Genomic DNA, 23,042 nt, shown 5'->3' with positions numbered 1-23,042 from the left:
ATAAAAATGCACTTTTAAGTACTAATCAGTGACCTAAGACATGAAACCAAGATACTACCATAAAAAGTATATCAAAACAAATTATAAAGTAAAATACTTAACAAATTAAATATTAAAGGATAAAATTAAAAAAAAAACTAAGTTCAAAATAAAATTAAAAAACTTTGATCCCAGAGAATTTTGATGACTAAAATAAAAAAGTTCATGGCATTTCATTGTTAATTGTTACTCTGAAATGCCGAGGCCTTTTACTATATATTAGTTAATACCCTATTAAAAAATATAGTAAATTATATATTATTTCTTTTAATTAAAAAAATAAATTAAATGGTCCATTTAATTTTAAAAACTAATTAAATAATTATTTTTTTATATTTTTATGTTCTTTTCAAATTTATTTTTTTTATTTTGAGAAATATAAAAAGAAAAGGAAGAAGTTGATAATATGGAAATATTAATGAGAAAATAAAAAATGTTTTTGGATCAAATTTAAATATTAAATTAAGTATGATTCACATATTTTGAAGATTAATGAATTTTAGTTTTTGTTTCTCTCGTTATTTCTTGGTCTCTCAGTGTTAATATAATAAAGCACTCATCACTCAGTGTCAATGTTAGTATTGGCCCAATAGAATACTTTGACCTGTGGATATTTGAAAATAAAAGGACCATCTCATTTGTTTTGTAAAACTAGAGGAATTAATTTATCATTATACAAAACACTAAAAGACATAGGAAAAAATAGTTATTCATGCCATTGTTCAACCAAAGATAAATCACCGTGGATTATCATGATGATTTGTGTTTTTTATAGTTAAATATACTTTAATAGGCTATCAATTTTTGTTTTTGGATTGGTTTTTAGGTTATTCAAGATTATGAATATTTTTTACAAGATATTTTAGGTATTTTAAGATCAAAATATGATTGAAAATAAGCTTTGTTTGATCTAAAATAGCATAATTTGATTTTATAACAACTAGAAATCACTAAAATCAGAGTAGGATTGATGAGATATTACCTTTTATTTTTTAAAAAACAATTAAGAGGTAAATTATCCATCTCTTCATAAAATTAAAAAAATGGCCTAGGATGTTTGGATCGTTCAAACATAAGCACTTGAGTTTTTTTTTTTAATCCGTATCAATTGGATTGTTTTTTTTTAAATTTTATCATTTAATATTTAATTGATTATTAATTTATAACATAATTTGTTTCAATATGAATTTTTTTCAATTGTTTTAATATTTGGTTGATTCTTAATTTTATAGCTATTTATTCAAATTGTTTTAATATTTGGTTGATTCTTAATTTTATAGCTATTTATTTGAGATAAAAAAATTTATTGAACTTAATTCAGTTCATAATCTAAATCATAAGTTTAGCTAGTTAACTTTAGTTGGTTAGGAATTGAGTTTTATAAATTTTTTTATATTGTATAAATAATTCTCAATTTATTTAATTAGATATATACGTAATCTTTTTTAATTTCACTTTGGATTTCTATGTATAAAAAAATATTGAAAAAGCTTACATATATAATTTTTTTAAGGAAAAAAATATATTAAACCAGCAGCAAAACAGATGTTAAATAACTAATTAACTAATTAAATAATGATCTAAAACATGTGGGGGATTCAGTGTGTAAAATACATTGTGAGTTCTCTCATAAGGTAATGTGGACAAACGATTTATATATACAATTTTGTCATTATGCGAAAAAATCCTAGTCACATGGGTCCTAATGAAATGGGCCTAGTGGGTTAGCTTGGTTTGCTCGTCCCAACAATACTTGGATATTTTTTTCTTTTAATTTTTTAAATTGATGCTTTTTATATTTTTTTTTTTCAAAATTATTTTGTTATTTATATTTAAATTAATAATTATTTTTTTATTTTGTTGAGAAAGTCTTTTTTAAATGACGATCATTTTTTGGTTATTTTCTATGCATTTAGTTTTTGAAAAAGTTTTTCTAATATATCTATAAATTTTTTTGTATTTTGCATAAATAAACTTTATTTTTAGATATTATTTTTAATATATGTAGTTTTGCATCATATTATTTTTTTTCTTTTTATTTTATTAAATAAATTTAATGTTCGTGTCTAAATCTATCTTTGTTTATTTAAATAAAAAAATATTTTAAAAAATAAATTTAGCAAACACAACTGGATTAATATTATATTTTATAAAATTAAATATCTATATCTATATCTATATTTATATCTATGTCTATCTCTCGATTTTTTAATTTTATTTTAATTATCATTTATGATTTATTTTTTATTTATTAATATATATAATTTTTGATTTATTTGATTATATATATATACACACACTTTTTAGTTTTACTTAGAATTTTTGTAACTACAAAAACACGTAAAAAAACTCTTATTTATACAATTTTTTTTGGGTTAAAAAAAAACATATGACCCGGACGAAACACAAGAAAAGGACCTAGTTTTCTCCTAGAAACTGTGATTTTACGAAAAGAAAACTGTCCGCCTGGATTGTTAAAATCAGAAGAAAAAAAAAATTAAAAACATTGAACTCAGGCAGAACGTGGCCGTTTTAGACGAACAAACAAAAAAACGAAAATCACAGCAAAGCCGAGAAGGAAGGGGCTGCAAAGCCCCCCCAAAAAATCCACCTTAATAAGCTTGTGTTTGGTCTCTCTCCACACTTTGCGATAGCTAGCTGCTAAGCTCCGCAGCGCCTCCTCTCATCCACCGCTACACTCGCTTTTGTTACAAACAAACAAACATACAACCACGGTTTAATTATCCCTGTTTAGGTAGGCGCTCATTCTTTTCTTTGATCTTTCAAATATCTATATAAGAGCTGTCTGTGCTTTTTTCTTGTTCAATTTGAATGAAGAAATGAAAGCTTAGTAGATATGAGAGATTCTGGAATCTCTATTACCATCGCTAATTGGGCGTTTCTTATTTGTTAGTTTAGATTCATTTTGAAATATTTTCAATTCGGGTTTTTAATTAAAATGGTGATGAATATTATAATAATAATCTTCAGCTCACTGATTTATTTATTAGAATTTGTGTCCGTATTAGCTTGACCTCTGTTTAAAAAACCAATCGCTTAGCTTTGTTGAATTAGTGGTTGAATTCACTGTTTCTAATTTGGGTTTTGTTTTGACTTTGCATGTTAAAAGCTTGGTTTTTTGTTTTATTTTTCTTTCATTTATATTACTGCATCTAAGAATCTAGTCAATGTGTTGTTGTGGATTACTATCGGCAATATCGTTATGGTTTTTGAATTGAAGTTGTAAATTCTATCAGATATTGATGTGGTATACATGCCAGAACAGACTGTAGTTGGACTGTAATGGATGTTCAAGCACCTCCAAAGCTAATTCCCAATAATTTTAACGATGATGATGATGATGATGATGATGGGCCCATAGTTTTCAAGAGGGGTGGTAACTCAACATCAAAGCAGAATCAATTAAACCCTGAAGCGAAGAAACCGTCTTTATCTTCTCAGAATTCCAATGGTCAAAGCTTGAATTTGCAGAAGGGTAAATCGCCTATTCCATCTTCCAATGCATCCCCTATGAAATCTTCTACAGGGAGCCCTAAAGCATCAGCTTCATCTGCCAAGGCATCCCCGTTGAAGTCACCACTGACATATACTAGAACACTCACTTCTTCAAATGATCAGTTGAAGCAGGCATCTAAACAGGTTGTCTCAAATGCTGTTAAGGAGGAGACGAAACCGATTGTGGATGATGAGGATTCCGAGGATGATAAGCCCTTGAGTTCTAGAATTAAGGGGAGCACAAACAATGTCAATAAAGGGGTTACTGCACCTGCTCATGTCAAGGATGGGCCTTCAGATGATGATGAAGTTCCTTTATCCTCGAGGTTTGCAATGAAGTCAAGTGCAGGGACATCAAGTAGTAAGTCTATCAGATCTAGTGAGATAAGACCTTTGCCTTCTAAAAGTCAGCTAAATGGTTCTACTAAAAATGACAAGCAACAGAAATCTTCTGTGGTGCCAACTAAGAGACCTATAGATAATAACATTCCTTCAAACCATTCTTCTGCTAAAAAACCAAAACTTTTAGATGCATGTACAACAACAAAAGTTAAGCAAGTTACTGTCAAGGTTGAGCAGAAGGCAGATGATGATGACCACCTTACAATTTCCCAGAGAATGAAGAAGGCGGACTCCTCAGCTAACAAATCATCATTTGCAAAGAAAAAGGTTACAAAAGTTGTTTCTTCATCATTGAAGAAGACAACTCAGAAGAACAATAAACAAATGAAAAATTCAAAATATTCAAAGTCAACAAAAGTGCAGCCTGGCTCCAGTGATGGCCAGAAAAAATGGACTACCTTAGTTCACAATGGTGTCATCTTCCCACCTCCATACAAGCCTCATGGGGTTAAGATTCTTTACAAGGGGAAACCAGTTGATTTGACTCCTGAACAAGAGGAAGTATGATTCAATTTTATGTTGCCTTATTATGTCCTTTGTGTCGACAAGTTAACCTCTGCTGCTTGCTCCTAGTTTGGTTGATTATTATTATGTCCATTAGAAGTTTTCAAATTTGTCCTTGTATGTTTGGTGCTAGATACATTTAAACTTTGATCTTTTAACTGCAGGTTGCAACCATGTTTGCAGTGATGAAAGATACAGACTATGTTCAAAAACCACAATTCCTTCAAAACTTTTGGAACGATTGGCGTAAATTACTAGGGAAAAATCATGTAATACAGAAGCTGGATGACTGTGATTTCAACCCCATATATGAATGGCATCAGCAAGAAAAGGAGAAGAAGAAACAAATGAGTACTGAAGTAAGTTGGTACACATGCAGCATTGCGTGCGATTGAGATGCAAAACCATATTAGTCTGCAAGAGTGAGCAATTAACATCATTTGCACTTACCCTTGCCTGCCAGCTCATATACTTGGTTTACATTTAGGAGAAATCTTGCCAATTGTTGTGTAAAATTGTGGAATTATATTAATTCCTTTTTCTCTGCCAATGAGCAGGAGGGGATCTTTCATCCTCTATCTTTAACCAAGCACTAATCATGGAGATTCTGGCACTTTCAATTGCTTCATGGAAATAACCCTTACCAATTATCACTACCATTTTCTTTGAGAATAAGTTTCATTTAATGTCATTCTCTATGATTCAGTATTTTCTGTTCATGTAGGAGAAAAAGGTCTTGAAAGAAGAGAAATTGAAGCAAGAGGAGAAGTACATGTGGGCCATTGTTAATGGTGTTAAAGAGAAGGTAACTATCTGTGGATCAAGTGTTTTTATTAGCATTATTTGGGAAATGTTATATATAGAGAACATGTGGATGCATAAGAGTGTGCATGTGCATGTGTGCAAGTAGATTTATGCTTCGTGGTCATACATTTTAAACAATAATGGGTTTCTTAATGCAGATTTTATTAATTTAACTCTTTGCATTTTGTTTTAACACACTTCTCACCTCTTGCATATTAATTGTGCCAATTCTGATCATCTCATCCCAGGTTGGGAATTTCAGAGTAGAACCACCAGGTCTATTTCGAGGACGGGGAGAGCATCCAAAGGTTCAGTGACTTTTTCTAACCATTAACTGAGACATAGAGCTTTCAGCTTTGACTACATTTTATTTTGATATTCATGGCCACTAATGATTGAATTTGCACTGGCATGTAATTTTTCCCATGAACTGTTGGTATATACCAGATGGGGAAGCTGAAAAGCCGCATTCGTCCCAGTGACATTACTATAAATATTGGAAAGGATGCACCTATCCCGGAATGTCCTATTCCTGGTGAAAGGTTTGGTTTCTTACTATCTCATTCAAATTGGGGGAGAATAGAAGGGAGACACTTCTTTAGCTTCTGTTGATAAATTAGTACTGTTTGGGTTAGTGGAAACTTGTGAAAATTTTGCAGGTGGAAAGAAGTGAAGCATGATAATACTGTTACATGGTTGGCGTTCTGGAATGATCCAATCAATCCAAAAGAATTCAAATATGTATTCTTAGCTGCGAGCAGTTCCTTGAAGGGGCAAAGTGACAAGGAGAAATACGAGAAAGCAAGGAAGTTGAAGGTACTGATTTATGACCTTGCGGTTGTTGTAACTTGATATATGATTGAGGAACTTGTCTTGAGCCTCTGTATTTTGAGTGCAGGACTATATACACAACATCAGAACAGCTTACACAAAGGATTTTGCAAGTAAAGATATTACCAAGCGGCAAATAGCAGTGGCAACCTATCTTATTGATAAGCTAGCTCTGAGGGCTGGTAACGAGAAGGTATAACAACCAACAAAACAAGTTTCTTGAACCCTTGGCAGTTGATTTGGGCCTTTTAGATTGGATATAACACCTTTTTATTTGGAGAATGTATTCTTGCCTCGTCATTGGAGTTTCCTTTCAGAGAGGAGGGTAGAATGGTTGAAGACAAATGAGGCTTTTACTCGCATAATGAACCTGTTGCTTCAAATTCACAAGTTAATTTCAGCCTTTGGGTGTGAATATGGTCTGCAGAAAGCCAAATGATAAGAATGGATTCAGGCCTCAAACTAGTTTGATTTTCTGAATCACATTCAGTTTATCAATTATCACATCCTCCAAATTTAAATGCCACTGTTGCTTTTCAAAATACCTGGACTCCTTTTTATCTTCCCCTTTCTACGTGGCAACTCAGCCTTGAGCAGATCATATGCATGTGTTTTTGGACTAAAATTTAGTTTTAATTCTGCTATGAGGTTTTCTAGGGTGAGGTGGTGAAGTGAAACCAACAGCTATTTTTTGAATTGTGCAATAATTGAAACTTATTATCAGGCTGTAGGAATTTAAAATTGCATTTGATTCCAAGGGAATATCACCACAAGTCATGGACCTCTTCCTAGGATAATTGAAACCCATCAAATGTTTTTCATGGATGTAATCACCTGAAAAATGTATTCAGTATGTGTTTTATTTTTCTTGTTAGAACTTAGCAAGTGTTTCCAAAACACATTTTGTTATGCTGGTTTGTGTTTGCTTCTTATTGGGTTCCCAACCGAGCAATGCTGAGATTTCCCAGAGGAATTAGTTTTATTGATCATATATGCATTTTGAGTGAGAACGTCATCAAATTTTCTTCATTCTGTGATTGGCTGCCTATAGGATGATGATGAAGCTGATACTGTTGGTTGCTGCACATTAAAAGTAGCAAATGTTGAGTGCATCCCTCCAAATAAGCTGAAGGTATGGTGGTTTTATATTTATGGACAGTAGATTTTTAAGTGAAGTATCATGGTTTTGAGTTGCCTAAATTTGATTGGCTATATACTTACATTAACCTTTCTAGTGAATTGCTAGCATTAATACTTGCTTCTGATTGACCCTTCAGTTTGACTTCCTTGGTAAAGATTCAATGCGATATGAAAACACGGTCGAGGTTGAGCTTCCTGTGTACAAGGCAATTGGACATTTTCAAGTTGGTGAGTAAATGGCAGTTAAGATTAGGTGACTAAAATCTTATACCAGGACTGATGAGCAATTTTTCTTCTTCAGCAAAAAAGCAAACTGATGATCTTTTTGACTCACTGGATACATCTAAACTAAATGCTCACCTAAAAGAACTCATGCCTGGCCTCACAGCAAAAGTTTTTCGTACATACAATGCATCAATTACATTGGATGAAAAGGTAAGTTTCAAGCTGAGATCAATTACTACATTGAAGTTGTATAATCAACTTCATATGGGCCACTTGGAAGTTTGTGAGTTTACATGCTGTTGGGGTTATATTTGGCTTCCAAACAGTTATACGAGGAAACAGAAGATGGTGATGTTGCTGAAAAAATTGTCATTTACAACCAAGCAAACAAACAGGTAAAGCCAGTTTGTGGCCAGAAACGTTTTTTGGACTTTTGGTAGTGTGTTTTAGCTGCAGCTCTTGCACCTATAATGATGGCTTCTTTTTCTCTTCAGGTTGCAATCATTTGTAATCATCAACGAACCATTTCAAAATCTCATGATGCACAAATGTCAAGATTGACTGAGAAAATTGAGGAACTTAAGGTAATTAATTTTAGAACTCTACCATAAATTTTTGGCCCTCAGTTTTTGAGGAATTTGGAGAAAATCTAACTTGCGGAATTCCTGGCTGCATTATACTTTCTCTCTTCTTTGAATGCATGGATTTATTATAGCAGTGTGTAGATCACCAAGCCAACTCTTTCTTCGGCATACTGTTGCCCTTCGCATATTGGAAATTTTGCCCATTCCTTCTTACTGATTATTGTGTTTGTGGAGTCCATGCTTTGAGTTGACTCATGTTTTGCTTGCAGAGCACGCTAAAGGAGTTGAAAACTGATCTGGACAGGGCCAAAAAGGGGAGGCCCCCATTGAAGGGTGCAGATGGAAAGCAAAAGAGGAGCTTGACTCCTGAAGCGTAATATAACTTTTGCCCCTGTGCTCAGGTATTTTGTGTATATATTTGATGGTTCTTAATGATTCTTGGAATTGATTTTCAGAATAGAGAAGAAGATAGCAACAACCAATCAAAGGATTGAGAAAATGGAAATGGCCATGAAGACCAAAGAGGATCTGAAAACAGTGGCATTGGGGACTTCCAAGATTAACTACCTTGATCCTAGGATCACAGTTGCGTGGTGCAAGCGGCACGAAGTTCCTATTGATAAGGTGAACTGCTTCTGAAATTATTTATGGGATGAAATAATTTAACCAACAGTTATGCTTTACTTCTGTTTATCGTTTTCTTCTATTTCGTACTGTGGCAGTGACTGTCTAAGTTAAGCTGTTTCTTATCTTATGCTTTTGTTACAGATATTCAACAAGTCTCTCTTAGCGAAGTTTACCTGGGCGATGGATGTTGACCCCCAATTCAGATTCTGATCGTGGGAAGTAATGGTTGTTTTTCAAATCCCTCCGCCCCCCGGCCACCCACCAAAAGAAAAAAGGTAGAGAGAGAGAGAGAGGGAGAGGCGAATCCATGTTCTTCTCTCTCTCTCTGTGTCATCACAGTTTATGCACATTTTTCAAAAAGTTAATGTTGTATGTTCGTCTAATCTAATCATTGAGTAAATTTTCCCTTTCTTCATACTGCTCCTCTTGTTTAAACCATTCAATGGTGAAAAGAAGTTTCAGCAAGAATTGTTTACTTGCACCTTCGACATTCGGGTACTAACAGTATAAATGTAGAAGATACACTGAATGCCTCAAACAGAGTAATTTTTTTTTTTTTTGCATCGTCGCCTGCAATCTTTTTTGATACTTGTTAATTGTTTGAGCAAGAACGAGCTTGTTAAATATAGACTCGTTATGTTACAACTTACTGGTGAAAAAACATGACGGACATTAATTTTGGAAGTGATATGTTACAGACTCGTTATTATGATCGTTATTATAGTTATATAACGGCGTTACCCTCTCATTACCACAGCCTTGTAATTTTGTTCCATTTCCCGTTCTATTTTTTCATTCTTTTTTATTTTAGGAGATTAATGTAATTCTCGGAATACCCTTAAAATAAATTATGAGAAAAATCAAAACGCAATAAACATAAAAACATATGTAATTAACATTATTGAACTATTTCTCCTAGATATTTCATTATTTCTGATTTGGTATTCATATAGATAGGCATGCAATAGTCTGATCGTTTATGGTTACGTATAGAAAATCAAAGTGATTTTTTTTATTTAAATCTTTAATTTATGTTGCATTTATTTATTTTATGTTACTATTTAGGAGGTGTGTATCTCTAATACTGTTTTTTTATCATTAAGTTGAAAATTATTCTTAACAAAGGTAAATTATTTAGAACCTCGTTTATTTTAGTGGTGGTACCACTTTATTATCTTATTCTTTGTATAATTTTTTTTAAAAAAAATCCTCAGTTGATGGGGTTAGTGTTCACCTCACCTAACAAGCGGATAAATTAGATGTTTAGAACAATGATTAATACTTAATCCTCGTCTACAATTTTTACAATAGTAATAGAATCATATCCCATTTTAATCATTAAGCATTTACACACACACACAAAAGCAGGGAAGGAAAGATTGCATTAGTTTGATTTCTAGTCCAACTCTTTGAACTGATTCGAGTATTTCTATTATCTCGTGGTTTTCTTTATTACAATAAATTTTTTTTAAAAGCTTAAAATTCAGATCTTATTTATTTTTATGTTTTAAAAGTATTTTTTTTCTAAAATAAATTTTATTTTATTTTTTATTTTAAATTAATATTTTTTATATTTTCATATCATTTTGATGTGCTGATATTAAAAATAATTTTTTAAAAAAATTATTTTAATATATTTTTTAGTAAAAAAACATTTTAAAACATAATCACAACCACAACCACACTTCTAAACATCTTCTTAATGACTCAAGCTCTTTAGAACTCATTAACAATTACCATGAGTGGTTAAAATATTGCTTTTATTTTAACAATTGTTTTTCAATTAAAGAAATGAAATAAAAACAACACAAGTAAATTACATAGTAAAATGCTCAAATGTTTAGTAGGAATTAATCTAACTGTTTTAAAATGAAGGAATAATGCAATCAAAGTAAAATGAAATAAATAATCAAGATTATAGCGTCAACAAGTAAAAGGAATTTCATCACCTAAGCAAGGTGAAAGAATGACTTATTTGTAGGTGGATGTGTTGACTAGCAACTCTAAACATGTTTGGGAATGTAGTTACTGTTGCTTTTTAAAGTGATTTTCATTCAGAAAAGTGTGTCAATAATATTTTTTTATATTTTAAAAATTATTTTTAAAATCAGCACATCAAAATAATTTGAAAATATCAAAAACATATTAGTTCAAAACAAAAAAAAAATCAATTTTTTTTAAAAGCACTTTTCAAACATAGTGCCAAACATCCTCTAAACTTTGAGAGGTAAAATAGTCATTCTTAGATTTTGGATAAAAGTCTGGATAGGGTTATCCACATTAGACAAGTATATATTTGAATTTTGGCCTCCACTTGTCTTCAAGGAAAAGGAGAATTTTTTTAGCTTATAATGTATGTTGCACGTGACAATGACATTAGGATGACCCGCTCTCTTTTTTAGAAGGGAAGAATGATTTCATTTGTTGTTGTTTTGTATTTAGAAAAAATAAAAAGTTTTATGTTAAAAAAAAATAATCTCCAGCTAGTAGTATGATTACTACAAAATCCTAATTAATTTAGTGAGTCTAATTAATTTATTGAGTTATAGAGTAAAGAACTAATCATACTAAATAAAAGATATGATCACCTTTAAATATTCAATTTAAGATTAGCTATAATGCTAATTAGCTTTTATTATTATTATTATTATTTCTAATATTTATTGTGTCTAATTTATTAATAATTTATTTAAATGGGTGAAAATAAATCTATTACAATGAGTTAAATTTTGGATGAATGAGTGGAATCAAGTCTATCCATTTTAAAATTGAGGTTATCTTTTTACTCTTAATTGTTTAATAAATTAACATATTTATAATCATTTACTTTTATCATAACCTATAATTATTAATAATTTATCAAGCGATGATAATAAATATTTAGGTAAGCCTTTATTATACTCATTAAGCCCTACCCAAATTCTTAGGATAAGTTTTCGTTAAGCTTGTTGTTTTTGCAACAACAACCCATAAATAATGATATGTTTAGGTTAATTTATCTTATATTATAAGGGTTTACTCATATTTTTTAATGAATAAATATTTTACACCATAATCCTAAAATATCTAAATAGTAACCATCAAGGATTGATCTATTTAGTAGTTTATTCTAATGAAAAATATTTTGGATTTTAATAAGAAAAAATACTATCCAAATTGATATTTAAGTATCATTAATGAATATCAAATTTGAAAGTTTGAAATTTTAAAAGGCATGAAAAATTAAGATATTACTTCTCATTTATATTTAAGATAATAATTTATTATAAATCTATTTATTTCAAATATTATAAATGAATGATAAAACATTTAGTTTTAAATATAATTTTTTTTAAAGAGCTTTTCTGAAAGAATTTTGGAATCTAACCTCATAAAAGCTTCCTTTTTTTTTTTAATTTGGATTAAATCTCAATTAGTTTTATGAATAAGTTATGAGAACCTAATATAAAAACAGGTAATGTAATAAATATTTTATTATTTTATCTAAATTTATATCATGTGTTTGCAATCCATAGTTTAAAACTAATTACTTATAGATATCATTTTTAATGTATTAATTAAGTATATTATTTAATTTACAACCCCTATAACTATAACTATTACATAGCGCTTTGTGATGACTCGTGCAAACACGTTCGCGCTTGCGATCGAGATTCCAGATCAGGATCATAACAACGAAGTTACCTATGCAAGTATAAATTAGGAAAGGAGGGGGGCGTCTTTCTATACAGTTGCTAAAGAGTAAAGCAATACAGAACCTCACAATTCATGAGCAGATGAGTTGAAGTGAGTTGAAGTCTCTAGAAAAGGATCCACCAATGGCCTTTGCTCCGCCCGTGATTACTTGCAAAACAAGTTTTTTGATGAATTAAAGGAGCTTCTAATAATTAAGTTAATATTTATAAATATGAGGGAAAATGTTTTCAAGCGAAAAAAAAGCTTTAAAAATTCCTTCTCTTTCCCATGGGTTTTTGGATTTTATTACCCATCTTATAAATCTGTGTATTTTATAGCTTTTAGGGCTAGCTTCGTCGTCAGGTAGAACTTATTACTCATCTTAATCCCTATAATTTTCAAATAATCTCTATATTTTATTTATTGTTCCCTATTTGGAAGTCTTTTGATCCTTAAACTTTATAAAAATACAATTCAGTCATTATAGTGAAAAAAGATCTTGCAATCAGATCCTTACGCGGTCACTTTTAATCATTTAATGGGCTGCTACGGGCCTCGTTAACCGAAACCCACGCAGATTGAACTACAAATATTTGGGCCAGCGGGAAGGTTCAGGATTAATGGATTACAATTACTATTGTCAATCTAAATTCAGAGGAAAAAGCTGCATCTCGCGACAGCGAAGCGAGGGACCTGAACAACGAAGCAGAGGAAGCTTCATCATCAAATTCCCAGGTGAGATCCGATAACGATACCGATGCCGATACGATTTTCTTTTCGTTTTCTTTGTTTTTCTAACTAAAAATTTTACTTTTGCAGAAAGAAATCTCGAGATCGAATAAAGAGGGATGGGGTTTTTCGTAACGACGCTGATTTTCGTAGTGATTGGAATAATCGCTTCGCTTTGTACCAGAATCTGCTGCAACAGAGGACCCTCTACCAATCTGTACGCTTCATTTTCTTAAATCGATTCAAGTTAGTTATTTCTTTTTAGGTTGTTAATTGTTAGAGGTTGCCATATCAATTTAATTCAACTGTAAAATACCAATGCAAATCTTGATCACAGCCAATTGTACTTAACCATCAATAAGAGTCACTAGCTTGTAGCTTCTCTGTTGTCGTGTTGCTGCGATGAGCTAACCGCCAGGTTTAGTTGTGGTATTGATGATCAAAATGGCGGATTCCATGTTCTTTTTTATTCTTCAATTAGTTGTGAGAATCCACGTTTGATGGTATCTAATTTCTGTTTCTCAATTGCCTGCATATTTCCAAGTTCATCCTTGTAAAATCATAAGCCATGTCTTTAATCTTTATTGACTAAGAGTCCTTTTGGCATGACTTGTGAAAATTAACTTTTGATTTTCAGTCATAATTCAAAAATTATTTTTCATCACTAACTTATGAAGAAGTATGTTTGGTAAAAATAATAATAATTCAAAACAACTCTTTTGAAGAAGGGAAGTAGCATAAGTACTAATTCATAAGTCAAAAACTCGAAACTTTAACTCACTTTTGTGACACACTATTGATCTAAGTTAAAAGCTATTCTCAACCAGATATATTTGTGACTTTTTCTTTGAGTTAAAAGAATCAAAATCCAAAAGTCATGCCAAACATAACCTAAATGCCTATGATTCTAGTATTATGATACCCCTGGCATACCATCAGACTCTTATTTTGAACTGGCTCTGCGTGTGAAAAAAACATTTACTGGAAATGCTGATTCTTGTAGCCACCAATTCTAGTTCTGTGTCTGTGCTGAATTATGCATGGTACAATTGCTCAATGATAGGTTGGATTAAAGCATAATCCAATGCTCATGCATGTTAAGTACTATCATGAATGAGTCTCTCATTCACCATGAGTAATTTTAATGGTCAGATGTTTGTATTTGTCTGATCTTTTTAATTAGCAAATAAATAAGACTGTGTATGCATTAAGTCATTCAGATTTAATTAAGTGAATATGGCCTCTGTATGGTCATCTCTTGTTCTTTTTCTTCTTATGCAATATAACTAATCTTGGTTTTATCATTGCAGGCTTCACCTAACACTGGTCCTAACAGCAACAGTCTGTTGTTGGATGATGTAAGTTTGTAATGGCTTGCATTTTTCGTTTCTTCTATGATAGTATTCATTTTCTATGTAGAAGGAATTTGATTTATGATCATCTGTGTCCTGGATATGTGGTTAGTGTCCAGCTGCATGCATGCATCCATAAATTTATAAGATTGATTATACAATAACGGGATTTCATGAAGATGTTGTAAAACCATGACCATTACTCAATTTAATTGAGTGCTAGTCTGTTTATGCCCTTTCTCCAAAAGTTTCCCTAGGGTGACAGCATATCTGCCTGTGATTTTCATCCTTGTCAGTAGCTGCTCAGAAAATTATTCCCTTTTTTTTTTTTATCCATTATGTAGTTTAGGGTAAATTGAAAATGTGCATTAACAAATTTGTTCTTTTCTTCATATATATTTCCTTCCCATTGGGCTTAGAATTAGTTGAGAAAGCTGTATTGCCAACTTTGGGGGTTCTGCTTTGTTACCATTGTTGTGACAATTAGCCTGACAGTAACAGAATCCCACGTCATGTTGGAGGAGGAGGAGCTGCTATCAATTTCATTTTGCCATAAGAAAACAATCATCCCTTTTATTTCTCAGTGATATGAATGAACAAGGACACCCTAGTTCCATGGCATGTTCATAAATGGCAAGAGTTACGATTTACATGATTTTTAAAAGAGAAATTGTCGAGGAACGGGTTCATGTTGATGAATTACACCTTCAAAGCATCCCTAAGTTTACCCATTTATATTTTTTACCCTTTCCGTTCCTTTTCCATTGTTGTTTGAATAATATTTGCACTTTGTCAATGTAGTGAAAGCATAAATAAGCTATTTTCCTCAGATTTTGCACCAACTGCTTGCACTGAAATTTTTATTTTCATTTTTTTTTATCTTCTTTCCTGGAGCATAGTTGGGAAACCTGTTCAATCAATTGTCTTTCAAGTTATTTTTTTCTTATTGAGAACTGCATGCAGTTGTTTCTTGTTACACTTATTCTTTTTCTCTCTTTTTTTTTCTTTCTTGTTGTGCGTCAGGTGGGCCATTGTGTATTTAGCACAAATGAAACCTCTCATTGTCCCAATTTTAAGTGAAGGGGAGTGAAGATGTTCCCAAATGAGCACATTGTACCTTGTTGGTAAACAAGCATTGGATGCCAGATAATATCTGATTTTATGACTCATGTATCTTCCCGTTATGGGTCGTTGTAATTTTATCAGCGTGAGCTTTGGATTGGTTTACTTGTTGCAGTTCTTTCAACTGCCTTGTTACCTCATTCAATTTATAATACTTCGGTAGTCATTCCATCAGAATTTGCGCAGAGATATGTAATTTGGATGAAATAATTGTTGCAAACGAATATACTTGATGTAAGTACTGTGGAAAAATGATATCAGCTAGCTTGTGCGCCAGCCTGAGAGTTTCATGTCAGCTTAGATTCAATGCGCAGGCAATGGCCTGGGAAACTTGGCTGAGCTTCAAGTTTATTTTTGGTACAAGGATTTCTGCACCTATTAACTGTATGCTTTATGCATGTGAACTCACTCGTCGTGTTATCTGAAAGCAAGTTGAAATGTATCTCATGTGGCTATAAAGAAGCAAAGCAAAACGGCAATGGATTTCTGACTTCAGCTTGTCCGAAACAACAGCGCTCTTCCATAAAACTGAATCATTGCTCCTCGTTGTAACTCCTAAAACTGGAACACCTCTGGAATACTTGCCAACGTAAAAATGGAACCCAAAACGAACTAGGTTGGGTGACTAAACTCCAGCCCAGTTCCAACACAAAGGATTCATCCTCAGATTGCAAATTACAAACCCCTACTCTTCTTAAGTAGACAAGCGTCATTCCACTTGACCAAATCATTGATAGGTAACTTCCCTGTCATTTGATAGTTACTTTGCTTTCCACCCAGCAAACCTTTGCTGAACCTTCTCAATAATAAACTTGTATGTCTGACGTGTCGCTCTCCCATGTTTAAATCATTCATCCTTTGGAGCTCGAAGACAGAATAAATCTTTTGTCGAATTCTCATCCGAGCATTCTTAGAGAAGTAAATCCGAGGTTTAGACTCGCCAACCTTTTGGCTTGAAGCAGAGCAAAATCTCCTTAAACAAGATTTCATGGATTTCTTTTTAAAATTAGCATAGTTTAAAAGAGCATTTGGAAAAACAACATAATTTGAAAAAGTTTTGCGAAATAGTATAGTTTGATACAAGTTGTGGTTGAAAAATACAATATCTTAAAATGTCCTAATGAGAAACAGTACATTTCAAAAAAATTATTAAATGGGCCAATATAAATTACAATGAGAAGAAAGGAAAGAAAAGAAAGGAAAAAAAAAATACTCTGGAAGAATACCAAAACTTCGATATAGCACAAACAATATCATCAAAAAGATTTTAACGAAACAAATTCAACAACATATCGAAGGCCTCAAAGATACATTAAAACTCCACAAGAAAGGTTATTAATGGTGACCGAAGGCCTCAAAGATACATTAAAACTCCACTTCGATATAGCACAAACAATATCATCAAAAAGATTTTAACGAAACAAATTCAACAACATATCGAAGGCCTCAAAGATACATTAAAACTCCAATCATGACACCACTAGTACTATAAAATGATATTGGTGAGATGAATTCAATGACATCAAGAAAATGTCACTAAAGAGAGAGGAAAGAGAAAAAGATAGAAAGAAAAAAAAACCACAGAGGTATATTGAAACTTTGATTATAACACCATCGATACCATTAGATAGATCTCAATGAGAAAAAGCTAAAAACACTAAAGAAAGTCACCAATAAAGACTAGAGTGGGCCACACTTTTCATCTAAAGACAAGTGAGAACTTACAATAAAGAAAGAGTAAATTAAAGAAAGAATAAGACCCTAGAAACACACTAAAGCCTCGATTATAACACCATAAGTACTATTGGATAAATCTTGATGAGAAAGATCCAATGACAGTACAAAAAAATCACTAATGGTGATTAGAGTGGGCCATACAAGTGGCTTAATTGCATTTGAGCGGGGTGTATGACCCACTCCAATCAACGTTGATAACCTTTATTAGTGTCATTTAATTTTTATCATTGAAATCTTTCTTTTGGAACTAATAGTGTTATAATTGAAGCTTTAGTGAGCTTCTGAGGTCTTTTTTTTTTGTCTCTCTCCTCTCTTATTGTTGTAGTTGCTCACTTGTCTTTGTTTTTCTCTCTCTCCTCTTTTATTGTTGTAGTTGCTCACTTGTCTTTGGATAAAGAGTGTGTTTCACTCCAGTTATGGTTGATGACCTTTTTTAGTGTTATTAGATCTATCCCATTAAGATCTTTCCAATGATATCGATGGTATCATAATCATAACTTTAATATGCCTTAAGGGTCTCTTTCTTTTTATACATTTTTTCTCCTTGTTGTAACTACTCATTTGCTTTAGGATGAAGAGATGGCCAACTCTAGTCATGGTTGATGACTTTTCTTGATGTCATTGGACCTTTCTTATCGAGGTCTTTTCGATAGTATCAATGATGTTGTAATTAGAGCTTCGATGTGTTTTTAGGATCTCTTCCCCTCCTTTTTACTCTCTCTTCATTATAATTTGTTCCAGTTTGTTTAAAAATTTATTTGAAATATTATTTTTCCCAATTGTGATAACTTTAAGTATCATATTTCTTAATAGTGACAAATATCAAATTATGTTATTTCATAAAAAAAATATAATTGTGTTATTAGGATAATATTTTTTTTTTAAATTTTTTAATAAGTGAAAATACAAATTTTATGATCATTGTCTGCTCAACAGAAATTTTAAAGAACAATACAATATCATCTAAGAAGCAAATATAAGACACTAACATATTGAATCCTCTCAATCTTAAAGGTATGTAAATCCTTTCTTAAATGAATCTTGAATAAGATGCATTAACCTTTCTGAACATAACGTAAAAAAATATAATAAGAGATAAAAAAAAAATCTTGCTTAATTCCTCCACTAAGCTTAAACATAAAAAAATATAATAAGAGAAAAAAAATTCTTGCTTAATTCCTCCACTAAGCTTAAATGTTTTCATTTTAGAACCATTTCATAAAACCTGCATAGTTAGATCTATTCAAATAAAAACAATCCACTATTAAAAAAGTAGCATTATTTTAGTTGGATTTTGTTTTTCAAACAAACCACAAGTAATAAACATGAATATAAAATATAAAAAGAAAAGAGATAAACCCTAAACTTGGCTAATACCAAAGTCACAACCAACTCCAAAATATGTAATCAACTTTAGGTTAACAACAAAGAAATAGAGGGAAAAGCTAAAATATCATAAGTAATTATTGTAATAACCATAGTAAATATAACATGCCCACTAAAATTTGTAAGCACCATTTAATTATTGTAATAAGCATAGTGAATCTAACATGCCCACTAAAATTTGTAAGCACCATTTCTTTCAAGCTATGCAACAACAATATATATATATATATATATATAGCTATGCAACAACAATATATATATATATATTCTTATTCTTTAAGTATTGAAGGCAATTCAATTATATATATTTGAAGATAATAAATTGAATTGCAATCAGTACTTCAAGAATAAGTCCTAATTAAAAAGACAACATTTATACTAGAGTAATATATAATTATTATTGGGGTTTATCTAATAGCTTAAACTTTTAAATTGAGACAATTATTTGACATAGTATTAAAGTTTTGATAACCAAATGGTCACGAGTTCAAATTTAACTATCTTATTTTAACTAATTAAAATAGTAAAATTACACATAAGGTAATGGTGAGTCTTTGTGCAAATTTTAAGTTCAAAAAACTTTTATTTAAAGAAGTATTTAGGGGTTAGCTGGTTTTTTGACATAATAAAAATAGTTACTTGACACATTAAAGATTAAGGAACAACTAACAAATACCTTCAATTAACTTATATGATCTAGTGTTCTCTCTCTAACTAAATTTAATATATAAAAAAACTACTAAACATGATGGTTTTTTTATTAATTTTATAATAGATCACCTGACAAATAAAAAAAACTTTTTTTAAAAAATAATCAATTAAAGAAAAAGCATAATAAATATAGTTTGTTCACTGACATGACCAAAATATTGATGTCTTCTCCCAAGTGCAGGAGTATCGAAGTAATAAATAACCCGACAAGACCGGGGTCAAACCACAGGGAGATTAATTATATAAATTATAGATAACAATAACAACAGTAATAGTAACAATAGTAGTAGTAGTAGTAGTAGTAGTAAAGAACAACAAGAAGAAGTTGATGAGAACTTTGAGATGGAAAATTAATGTAATGATTAAACAATGATAATAACAAATATCAAGGTTAGAGGATTCACTAATGGTTGTATGTTTGTAAGTATGGGTTGTGGTTAGGCCTTTGAAAACTGTTTAAAGTATGAGCTTGTTCATGGAGACATTCCTTAAAACAAGGCAAGGTTGGACAATCATTGGTTGAGTGTTCATTTGTTTCACATATTTGACATACAATGTTTTCAACAGATTTTAATTGACCACTCTTTTTTAGTTCTAGTGCCTCCACTTTTCTAGCTAAAGATACAAACCTGGCTTAGAGGTCATGATCTTCCCTAAGGTTGTACATACCTCCACTAGATGTATGAGGTTGAGTTTTACTTGGTGCCCTATAAGTACCTGCAGTGTCCCAAATTGAGCATTGTTAGCTAACAAGTCTAAGTACTCCATTGTTTCATTAGGGTATTTATCTTCAAAAGTTCCATTACATATCTATTTAACCATTTGCCTATCTCTAGGTGCTAACCCTTCATAAAAATATGAAACCAATCTCCATATTTCAAAACTATAATAAGGGCAAGTATTAAGCAAGTCTCAACACCTATCCCAATATTGGTAAAATATTTCTCTTGGTTTTTAAGTGAAAGTTGTGATTTGTCTTTTGAAAGAGTTTGTTCTATGAGATGAGAAAAACTTCTTTAAAAACTATAGTTGCATTTCATCCCAAGCACGAATAGATCCTGGTCTCAAATTTTATAGCCATGTTTTAACTTTATCTTTTAATGAAAAAAAAAAAGCTTTAATCTGATGGTGTTTATACTATAATTTAAGTCATTATAGGTGTTACAGACCTTCTCAAATTCCCTTAAATGCAAGTATGGATTTTCTAAATCTAAACCTTGAAAAGAAGGTAAAAGTTGAATAATAACTGACTTAAAATTAAAATGAGATGCACCAGGAGGAAAAACTATGCATGATAATGCACTTGTTCTTGTGAGATTCATATGGTTTGTAAGTGTTCTAATATGGTTATTCTTATTATTCTCATTATAAAGTGATTGATTATCTTCTTCGGTCATATTTTCTGAAAATAATGAGGATACCCTCAAAGTCTACCACTTAATATACGTGACCACACTCTCATGCATGTGTAGGAATAAAATAAAAGGAAGAAGAAAACAAAAAAAAAAAGAAGAAACAAGAGAAAAGAAACAAAGTTATATACAAAAAAAGTGAAAAGAGAAAATAAAATAAATACTATATTTTATACAAGAACTTTCCTCCCCAGTAACGACGTCAAAAACTTGACACGACCAAAATATTGATGTCTTCTCCTAAGTGCAGGAGTGTTGAATAATAAATAACCCGACAAGACCGGGGTCGAACCACAGGGAGGTTAATTGTATAAATTATAGATAACAATAATACAACAACAACAACAACAACAACAATAATAAAGAAGAAGTTGATGAAAACTTTGAGATGAAAGATTAACGTAAGGATTAAACAATGATAACAATAAATATCAAGGTTGGAGGATTCACTAATGGTATGTCAAACAAGTATAGTATAAACTCTTATTATTCAATTGGAAACTACACACAAAGGAGGTTCCAATCAGATTATAAATTGTTAACATGATTATATTAGCTATCTTATTCGATTAATGCTAATACTTGTATATGTTGTCAAACATTCATGATTATAACTTATGTTAACAATAAATCAAGTTCCTTTCATAGTTCAGGTGCCAGTTATACCATATAGTATGAGCTATGAAAGTGCCAAGCATTTGTTGTACCAAGTGTTATACAACATAAATTTAGATTAGTTATTTAAAAAGCAAAGTATTAAAGAGTGAACAAGATAACAAATACAAAACATGTTAGTATCAAACATTAAAGTCCATGTTAAGTTTACACTATACTTATTCTTACACCATTAGTGTAACCTTTTCACCTTGACATAATAAACTTAAATAAACAAGATAAGAACATAAATAAGATAAAAGTTAACTAAGTAAAGGAAAGGAAATGAAAGGCATAAACAAGATATTAATGAAAGCAAAACTTAAGCATTACAAAAATACAAAGAGAGAAAGCAAGAGCATGATCTTGATTTAAAAACCAAGATGTCTAAATGCATGGCAAATACCTCTTTTTATAGGTCAAAAGTGGGAACTATTGATTTGATGACTAATTGATGAGTAGGTAGCCAACTCTTGATTTGGCGACAATCCTTATTTTCTTTTGTTTATCCAAAATATCATTGATAACGTCAGAATTGGAACCACTTGAAAACATGAAAGTTGTAGAAAATTATCTTAGCTTTCCAGGAAAAAAAATGGATGTTATTTAGACTCCTAAAACTCTAAATATGGGTATTCAGGCTGTAGGATAAATTTGGACTTAAAAATAGCTTTTTTAAAGCCAAACCTCCATATAAAAGTTGTAGGCCTATGTCTTATCTTTCCATCCATATAAAGTAGACCTAAATCCGATATCTACAACTCCAGATATAACCCAATTATGAAATAGTGTTCTGATTTGGACTGCACTAGCATTTTTTTTCTAAGTTTGGCCATCTTTATATCCTTTCAATTTCATTACTTAAACACATCCATCAATCATTTCATTTATGTGATAGGCCTGTATTTAAAATGAACATTTACCATAAATTAAAGGTATCTTATATTATTAGATATGTTATTATAAAACATGCTTTAGTTAAGGAGTTATTGATACTTCAAGTGCAAAATGATAATATAAAATCTTGATAAAAATGCACTTTTAAGTACTAATCATTCACAATACTTTAAACTAAATCCTAGCAATAATATAATCACATGAAATTTCCATCCTATAACTTTACATGACTAAAAAAGCCATGGTTTTGTCATTCATTAATGCTTGAAAATCCAAACAAATATTTACTTATGACTTTAATTTTATAATAAAATTGCTTAAGTTTTGCTTTCATTAATCTCTTGTTTATATTTTTCATTTGCTTTCATTTACTTAGTTAACTAATATATTATTTATGTTCTTATCTTATTTATTTATATTTCTCTTCTTTCATTATGTTTAGTTAAGTTTATTATGTCAAGGTGAAAAGGTTACACTAATGGTGTAAAAATATATATAGTGCAAACTTAATATGGACCTGAATGTTTGATACTAATATGTTTCGTATTTGTTATCTCGTTCACTTTTAATACTTTGCTTGTTAAATGGTTAATCTAGATTTATGTTGTATAACATTTGGTACAATAAATATTTAGCACTTTTATAGCCCAACCATATGGTATAACCTACATCTGTGCTATGAAAGCAACTTGATT

The 23,042-nt window shown here is 31.0% G+C and overlaps 2 protein-coding genes across 4 annotated transcripts; both read left to right on the top strand.

The window, feature by feature from the left end:
- The first annotated feature begins 2,518 nt into the window (after nucleotides 1–2,518).
- Nucleotides 2,519–9,238, top strand: LOC105141862 (DNA topoisomerase 1-like). Of its 2 annotated transcripts, none has more exons than XM_011049241.1 (16): nucleotides 2,519–2,794; nucleotides 3,326–4,458; nucleotides 4,626–4,820; nucleotides 5,186–5,266; nucleotides 5,514–5,573; nucleotides 5,713–5,807; nucleotides 5,925–6,081; nucleotides 6,164–6,289; nucleotides 7,148–7,228; nucleotides 7,374–7,464; nucleotides 7,538–7,671; nucleotides 7,788–7,856; nucleotides 7,956–8,045; nucleotides 8,315–8,418; nucleotides 8,501–8,669; nucleotides 8,814–9,238. In XM_011049241.1, exons 2-16 carry the CDS (start codon nucleotides 3,343–3,345, stop codon nucleotides 8,880–8,882), a joined length of 2,637 nt encoding a protein of 878 aa, XP_011047543.1. In that variant the 5' UTR covers nucleotides 2,519–2,794; nucleotides 3,326–3,342; the 3' UTR covers nucleotides 8,883–9,238. The 2 variants fall into 2 exon arrangements, with proteins under 2 accessions (XP_011047543.1, XP_011047542.1); XM_011049240.1 differs by having other exon boundaries at nucleotides 3,297–4,458.
- Nucleotides 9,239–12,956: 3,718 nt separating this feature from the next.
- LOC105141861 (V-type proton ATPase subunit e1) lies at nucleotides 12,957–15,910 on the top strand. Of its 2 annotated transcripts, XR_845462.1 has the most exons (5): nucleotides 12,957–13,082; nucleotides 13,167–13,293; nucleotides 14,387–14,434; nucleotides 15,452–15,759; nucleotides 15,801–15,910. XR_845462.1 is itself a non-coding variant. In XM_011049239.1 (4 exons), exons 2-4 carry the CDS (start codon nucleotides 13,196–13,198, stop codon nucleotides 15,516–15,518), a joined length of 213 nt encoding a protein of 70 aa, XP_011047541.1. In that variant the 5' UTR covers nucleotides 12,957–13,082; nucleotides 13,167–13,195; the 3' UTR covers nucleotides 15,519–15,901. The 2 variants fall into 2 exon arrangements, 1 of the variants encoding a protein (XP_011047541.1); XM_011049239.1 differs by having other exon boundaries at nucleotides 15,452–15,901.
- The last annotated feature ends 7,132 nt before the right edge of the window (nucleotides 15,911–23,042 follow it).

The sequence above is a fragment of the Populus euphratica genome, unplaced genomic scaffold, assembly GCF_000495115.2.
Source record: "Populus euphratica unplaced genomic scaffold, PopEup_1.0 scaffold211.1, whole genome shotgun sequence".
Lineage (NCBI taxonomy): Eukaryota > Viridiplantae > Streptophyta > Magnoliopsida > Malpighiales > Salicaceae > Populus > Populus euphratica.
Note: the sequence above shows the minus strand (reverse complement) of the source record. Positions and strands in the feature narration are given on the sequence as shown.

Coding starts and splice junctions, on each gene's coding strand:
- LOC105141862 (XM_011049241.1), top strand. CDS start 3,343: ATGGATGTTCAAGCACCTCCAAAGCTAATTCCCAATAATTTTAACGAT. Junction 5,574..5,712: donor GACGGGGAGAGCATCCAAAG/GTTCAGTGACTT, acceptor GGTATATACCAG/ATGGGGAAGCTGAAAAGCCG. Junction 6,290..7,147: donor TGAGGGCTGGTAACGAGAAG/GTATAACAACCA, acceptor GGCTGCCTATAG/GATGATGATGAAGCTGATAC.
- LOC105141861 (XM_011049239.1), top strand. CDS start 13,196: ATGGGGTTTTTCGTAACGACGCTGATTTTCGTAGTGATTGGAATAATC. Junction 13,294..14,386: donor AGAGGACCCTCTACCAATCT/GTACGCTTCATT, acceptor TTATCATTGCAG/GCTTCACCTAACACTGGTCC. Junction 14,435..15,451: donor ACAGTCTGTTGTTGGATGAT/GTAAGTTTGTAA, acceptor GTTGTGCGTCAG/GTGGGCCATTGTGTATTTAG.